This window comes from Astatotilapia calliptera, chromosome 20 (assembly GCF_900246225.1).
Source record: "Astatotilapia calliptera chromosome 20, fAstCal1.2, whole genome shotgun sequence".
In the NCBI taxonomy this organism is placed as follows: Eukaryota; Metazoa; Chordata; class Actinopteri; order Cichliformes; family Cichlidae; genus Astatotilapia; species Astatotilapia calliptera.
This window is the reverse complement of record NC_039321.1, coordinates 28,441,945-28,449,183: the sequence shown is the minus strand read 5'-3', so window position 1 is coordinate 28,449,183 and position 7,239 is coordinate 28,441,945. Positions and strand designations below refer to the sequence as shown.

The following is a 7,239-nucleotide window of genomic DNA, read 5'->3' as shown; positions in this document are numbered from 1 at the left end:
TTGCTTTATGAATTTGGTGTAGCAAGAATGAGCAAACGCTTGGCCTTTATCAGTAAAGATAATTCTGTAAAACTTATATGAAAATACAGTTAAAAGTCCATAATTTATGCCTTTCTCGTGTTTTCCAACATTTTTATTGGGGTCGGATTGGAGTCTTTTGACACGCCTGCATCACATTATTCATGCTTTCATTGCAATTAGTTGGTTAAGGTGAAGCTGATTTTAACTATAGCTTTCATTCTCTGTTCTGTAACAATTCACCACATTATCCATATAAATTAAAATAGAAACTTCTAACTATCAGATAAGAAGTACGATATTGCACATCCACAACACACACCTTAGTACAAGCGCAAAGTAGCTTTTAATATAAATACTTACTATTAAAGAGAAATGCTCAAGTACCTCAAAGTTTATTTTAATGCAATAGTGGAATATAAAAATTAGTTTATACTACTCGTTTAACTGCATATGGACACATGCATGCATATACATCCATGTTATACTGTTTTTCTTGCAAGGTATGACGCTAATGACAAGATTTCCACGAGAGCAAAAAGTCTTTCCGGTCTCTATCCAGCACTAAATTTAGTTCTACTTTTGTGACAGTGAAAACAATTCCCAATCTAATTCTAAAAGATAGAAGTCAGGCATTTGGGGTGCAGATTTGCTCTTCTACCTCAGGTTTTCAACCCCAGTTTGTGCCTTTGAACGTCAAATAACGCATATTGCGAATTCACGATTTTTCTCCCACGACTTGAATGCCTCATAACACATTTCAATGAAACAATGAAATTGATCGTGTTTGACATTACTACGTTACAGTGTACCGATTCAACGACCATCGCGATTCTTTGCTGTCACTGAACTCCGTCAAAGCAGAAACGGTGCATTCAGTCCGAAGCTTTTATCCCCAGCAGAGCGTATGCTTAGTGAAGCAAATGCCTTCAGCAGGATGAACTGAGTAACCCCAGTGAGACTTTGCCTTTTGTCGCCCTCTGGTGAATTTCTCCAAGCATGGCAGATGACTCAATATTAGGGCCCACGGGGAAAAAAACAAAAAAAAACAAAAACACACTGATATTAGAACATACTTTATTCATCATCATTGTCGTCACAATAAAAGCACAGACTGTAATCTTTTGTAGAAAAAAAAATTACACTTTGGTAGCACAACCTAATTCAGAAAGGCGACTGAAACAGACTTAACCATACAGAGCGATAGAGAAGAACTAGGTCTTTACACTTTATATATATATATATATATATATATATTAGACTTTCAAGAAGCAAAATTAATCCGTTCAACATAAAAAGAAAGAAAAAAAAAAACAATCAATAACCATACCAATAATCTTTAAGCAAAGCAAAGAGTGTAAAGATGCCTGCAGGCCTGGGACAGCTTCAGAACCACTGGCAGTGTTGTGATGAACCCACACAAATAGTTTGCTTTCTGTTTAAGTATTTAAAAATAAATAGTTTTATTAAAGGACAATGACAAAGACTAATTTTAAAAAGAAAAAAACAGACGAAAAAACAAAACTGTAAACTTGTGATGAGCAACAACTAGTGTACATCATGTTCTACGGAAACAATGGCAGCTAAGCACTATTACTAATGAATTTGACATTACACAACAAAAACATATTAAAGTATGAAATATAAAATACGTCCACAGACCCAGTTTTTCTTTCTACTCTGAATTAGGGTTTCCAGCATGAAACCACTAACTTAGATGTTTATTTTTTTCTACATCATAGTATTAAACACTTATCTATGCTGTTGCTCAAGTACAAAAAACAAAACAAACCTATAGGCAGTCCTGAAGAGAGAGAAATGTACCTATTTCCAACAATGGCTTTGGAAGACCTATTCTAGCTGTATTCATCCACTCATCACTGTTACACTTTGGTTATCTGACACTTGCAGTGTTTCCTGTAAGATTTTTTTCCAGCGCTCAGGGAAAGTATACCTGGGTGATGACTGAAGTGAATAAATCACACCGTAAATGTCAAAAAAGCGGTGCCTTACTGGAAAAGAAATGTAAGAAAATATGTACAGAGGGCACTATGAATTAAGTCATTGGCAAGTTTGCAGCCTAGCTGGCAGCACGTTCTTTTCCCTGATAAGTATCATACACATTGCGTGTGTGTGTGTGTGTGTGTATTTACCCAGCCCTAAAGCCTGTGCATTTTATCTCTGCTCACTCTCTCTTTTCTCCATCTGCCATCACACTCATAACCCTAGCAGAACATTCATTATCAGTCAACATTATTATTATCAATTGATTTTGTTATTGTAACGGAAAAAAATACATTTATAGAAACTTAAAGGAAACCACAAGTTTAGCCTTATATATGTGGACATAAAACTTGGAGGACAACTGAGTTCACCTGATAGCTCTTTCTATAATCCATACTTGTCCATTGGTTTTTATAACCAACAAGATAATTAGTCTTCATCCTCTCATCAAAGCTGTGTACACTGACAAACTGTTTCATGTGAGAGCGGAAGCAGAGGAATTGCGTAAGTCCAAAAGCTCTATACATTTGCATAGTGAGAGTATAGGGCTGCCTCGATCTACTAACTTTTCCATATCTTTTTTTTTCTTCTCAGGTGCAGTAATTTTCATAATGGAAACACTGAGTTGGACTTTGAAGTTTCCCACAGCCTAACATAATCTTACTTGATTCCAAAGCATTACTTCAGCTCAAAAGTGGCTCACAAAGCTTAAATCAGAAATCCTCTACAGCAGGTTTCAGCAACTTTAAATATATCAAGTCAAGACGATCTTTGCACTGAGCTCATGCCTCTGCCATGAGAGGACAAATAAAAAAGTTATTTGTGGTCCAGAGCTTTAATTTTGTCACCCATTAAGCAGTTCCTGGACCTTCTGACAGTTCCTCCAGGTTCTGTTGCAATGCATATGAGGGGTACCAGGCAGAGTTAACTTTCCAGTGGTGGCCGCAGAGGAATACAGCCATCCATCTCCAGTGACTCGGGCCAGCCTTCATATTTGTTGCTGCTTTTACTGTTTTTCATACGCTAAGGGGGAAAGACAAACGTAAATGATGTCAGCAAAACAGACTGGGATCAGGTTCCTATAGCACAGTAGCTGCTGAATAATTGTACACAGAGTGCTGAACAGCCATTGAAACCCCCCCCCCCCCCCCCCAAAAAAAAAAAAAAAGAAAAATCTGCATTATCATGTGGTAGTCCAGATGCAAAAAAAAACCCTAAATCAAATGAAAAATGCAAATATCTTATTAGCCAATCACATGGCAGCAACACCAAGCATGTAGGTACAGAGTTGCTACCATGGCCAACACGACCTGTTGAACTTTAAACTTCAGTAGGTTAATCTTTTTTTTTTAAAGCAGGTTAATGTTTAAACTTCTGAAACCCAAAGAAAGATGCCTTAAGTGACATTGAACGTGGCATGGTTGTTGGTGCCAGACAGGCCATTGCGAGTATTTCAGAAACTGCTGGGATTTTCCTCAGCAGCTCGACGCCAGAGAAGAACTGACACATTGTAGAAATGCAGCATTAACTTAAATTATGACTTGTTAAAATGCAGGTTTACAGAAGAGGATCTATAAAAGTTGAATTTTAAAGAAAATGGACTACAGTGGTAAAAGACCACCCTGGGTACCATTCCTGTCAGCTAAGAACAAGAAACTGAGGCTACAATTCACACAGGGTCACTGACATTAAGTTAACAATAGATGATGGGAAAAATGTTTCCTGGTCTGATAAGTCTCGATTTCTGCTGCAACATTCAGACCGTAGGGCCAGAATTTGGCGTAAACAACATGAAAACATGAATCCATCCTGCTTTGTATCAACAGTTCAGAATGTGGTCGTGTGCTGGCCTTTAGTGCAAACAGAGCCTCTGCAGTCTTAGTCTCACAGTCACAGCTCTCAATCCAACAGAGCACCTTTGGGATGTGGTTGAATGGAAAAACATACATCATGGATGTGCAGCCTACAAATCTGTAGCAACTGTGGTTATAGATAATGCTGTTTTGTAATACTGTTGTGACAGTTGCACTGTGATCTAGTCGCACAGGAAGAATATTTTCTACTGAACATTGGCGTCACATCAAAGACAGCACACCGACTCCACCTTCAGCCCTCGATCAGCACTAATAGTAAAAGGAACAAACCTGCTCAAAGGGACTCTTATTCTCAATACCCTTGGCTCCAACAAACACCCAGCTGTCTCTAAAGGCCAAATCCTTCACAGCTGTGCTCCCGAGCTCCTCAAAAAGCCGTCGAGACTCTTCATTCAGCCTGACATAGTGAAAAATACAAACAAAAAACCAAAGACAACAAACAAGTTTAGAGGGTTTTTTTAAACATGCTCTCTGCACAATTTTATTTCAAGGAAACCACAAAGTTACAAACACCATTTGCTTAATAAGGAAGATATGGTGGTCTCTGCAATAAATTCTCATCATGAACACTTTAATAACCATCATCCAAGACATCAAGAATTAATTGAATCAGTCTGATTTAATTCAGTTCTACACTTTGTAAATCTAATTTAAATCGAATCATGAAGTCGGTGTTCACATGTAGCACCCCCGATAAATCTTAAAAGGTGAAAAACTTTTGTGTCAAGCCTGCCATTCACTGTCACATTATCATATATTCTTCCTTGCACTGCTCAGTGACTGTTTAACTTGTTAGGCTTCCCAGATAAATGCATTCAAATTTATTTTATAGCAGAAATTAAATACATGAAAATGTGACAGCACATGAGGCAAAATCCTCTTTGTTTTACTCTACTAAATATTTATAACACAATACTTCATAATATGAACTATTCCCAGGTTTCTATTAAAATTGGCTAATGTGAAAGGGGAGGAACTGGGAGCACAACACAAATCCTTACTTTGTAGCTGCATCATCAAAGGAGGCCACAAACACAAGTGTTCCCTCATGAAGAGGCCGGAGAAACTTCAACAGGTCAGAAACATCTGAAAATGAGCATCAAATGAGATCTGAAGTGCAGTTTATGGGTTGTTACTGCCAAAGTGTATGGACTACAGGACTACAGGATATTAAACATTAATGTCTGGTTTTTATTACCTCCTGCCCACATATCAAAGGTTTTCGTCTCCAAAAGCTCGCCAGTCACCCCTGGAGCAAAGATACATCAGTAAAATGTTAAAACAGCACCATAAAAAGGAGCTAAAAAACAAAAACAATATAGTCTGCTAAAACGTGAAGAATAAGAGTCTTACCATTCACCAAGGCTATGTTTAGTCCCCTGCCAACATTGTTCTTCACACTGCTCACTAACCTGTTAGACAAAACCACAAGGCTTATACATAGCTATTTAAACTCTTATTCACACTATGTAACACTTATATGGGCCAAGACAACAGGCAAAACGGTGAGAGGGACCAGCAGAAAGAAACAATACTTGCATTCAGCTCCCCAGACAGGCTTGAAGGCCTGGTTATGACAGCACAGAGGAAAAAAACAGAACAGTGTGAAAACAAAACAAAACAAAAAAAAGGGGGGAAAAGGAGGGACTAAGGAGAGACAAAGACATAGATGAAGAACCAGAAATAATTAACACTGAATCTCACATCTTGTCCTCTAGGCAGATTTTAGGGCCAATGACGTTGGCAGCACCAGACACCAGACGGAAAGCCAGATGTTTTGGAGGACAAGGGGCTGAAAGTCCACATTTATATTTTCGTGGGTGGGGTTCTGTTAAAAAACATGTTGATCATAAGAAGGAAGATAAGAATGCAACTTTGTGAAAGTATTAATTAATGAGTAAGGTTATGCTGTACAGTTTGCTTACCTGGTGTTGCGTCTTCACTTGTACCTGAAAAAAAGCAAACAAACAAAAAACAACTGATTTCTTGATTAAACTTACCAATGTTATATTCCGAAAATCCAGCCATCAAACATGCATCAACTTTAAACCAACACACATAACTTGTCTGTAGCTTCGTCACTAAGATGGCAGACACATTAAAAACTGATTGCAGTTTAACAACTGCTTGTTTTGACCAGTTAGCAATACAAACACAAAAGATTTAACTCGCATAAAACACACCTAACAATCCAACGTGTAAAGTCATATTTTCGTCCATGTTTGGTAAATTTTATTTGCTTGTCAGTTAACTGGTTTCCGCTTGATTCCTCTTACCGCTGAAGAAATGCAGCACAGAGGACGCACTCTCCCCTCCAAATAAGGTGTTTGCCAGCAGCCAGGTGAAACCCACCAGCAGCACCACAGCCACAGCTCGCAGGGGGCCTGTCACAATGATCAGGACACATCAGCTCAGGCCAGAAACATATGGGTTTATCAATAAATCCCCATTGAAAATATCAACCCACCTGTTAATCTCATGCTTCACTCTTTCATAGACCTGGGGAGAAGAAAAGCATTGACATTAGAGTGGCTTAAGTAGTTTAACAAGACAGGAGACTTTTTAGTAAAACGTTCTTATTTAAAATACCATTTCCCAGCTTCTAGTTATACCAAATATTATAGTCTTTGCCTGTAGTCTACCTTTAGTTTTAAAAGATGATAAAATCTGAAAGAAACACAGTCATGAATAAAAAATGTAATTATTTTAAATTATTTAAAAGGGTATTTTTCCTCTGTGTGACGTTTCTCTTCCTAGCTTTATGTTTTTATTTATTAATTTTTTTTACAGTGGCCCTGCAAAATGGCTCTGCAGAGATGACGTTTAAAGGTTTTAAAATGAACCCAAACAATCTCAGAGACGAGACACTGAAGAATGAACCCTTAGCGATGTTGTCAATTACATTTCTACTAGAATTAGAACCGGAAAAGTTCACTTGTTTACCTTTACAAGCGAGGATCGCCTTGTTTTGCCGCCTTTGCCCGGCTGTAACGAACAGTAACGAGGAGCTGTTGCTCTTGTCACCCTGGACTTTTTGCTATTTCTTGCGCTGTTTCCTCATTGAGTCGTCCCTGACATAAATACGCTTTCAGTAAGAAGACAGGCTGAAGTTGGTATCCTCTTTCGACGAACATGGAAAAAGACCTGGTTTAATTTAGCCCATTTGTCTTCCGGATATAACCTACAGCCCACCCCGAGCCTTTTCCACGGACCTCAACCCGTCAGTACAGAGTCTGCGTGAAGTGGCTCACGTGACCAAAAAAAAGATTCTAAAAATTATTTTTAGTGTTTTGTTTTTTTTACTCAAATTCTTACAATATACATCACACTTAAGAAATAATAA

General features: G+C 38.1%; 1 protein-coding gene across 1 annotated transcript; it reads right to left on the bottom strand.

The window, feature by feature from the left end:
• Nucleotides 1–1,075: 1,075 nt before the first annotated feature.
• fam3a (FAM3 metabolism regulating signaling molecule A) lies at nucleotides 1,076–7,207 on the bottom strand. Its single transcript, XM_026154127.1, has 10 exons — nucleotides 6,840–7,207; nucleotides 6,364–6,395; nucleotides 6,173–6,280; nucleotides 5,822–5,845; nucleotides 5,601–5,724; nucleotides 5,250–5,308; nucleotides 5,095–5,145; nucleotides 4,898–4,982; nucleotides 4,167–4,293; nucleotides 1,076–3,045 (listed from the first exon to the last, which is right to left on the bottom strand). The coding sequence occupies exons 2-10, from the start codon at nucleotides 6,374–6,376 to the stop codon at nucleotides 2,947–2,949; spliced, it is 690 nt and encodes a 229-aa protein (XP_026009912.1). The 5' UTR covers nucleotides 6,377–6,395; nucleotides 6,840–7,207; the 3' UTR covers nucleotides 1,076–2,946.
• Between the last annotated feature and the right edge of the window lie 32 nt (nucleotides 7,208–7,239).

Excerpts from the sequence above, each read along its gene's own strand:
- fam3a (XM_026154127.1), bottom strand. Across the intron at positions 5,146-5,249 it reads AAACATAGCCTTGGTGAATG|GGGTGACTGGCGAGCTTTTG; the intron begins GTAAGACTCTTA and ends TCTTTGCTCCAG. Across the intron at positions 4,294-4,897 it reads TTTGATGATGCAGCTACAAA|GCTGAATGAAGAGTCTCGAC; the intron begins GTAAGGATTTGT and ends TCACTATGTCAG.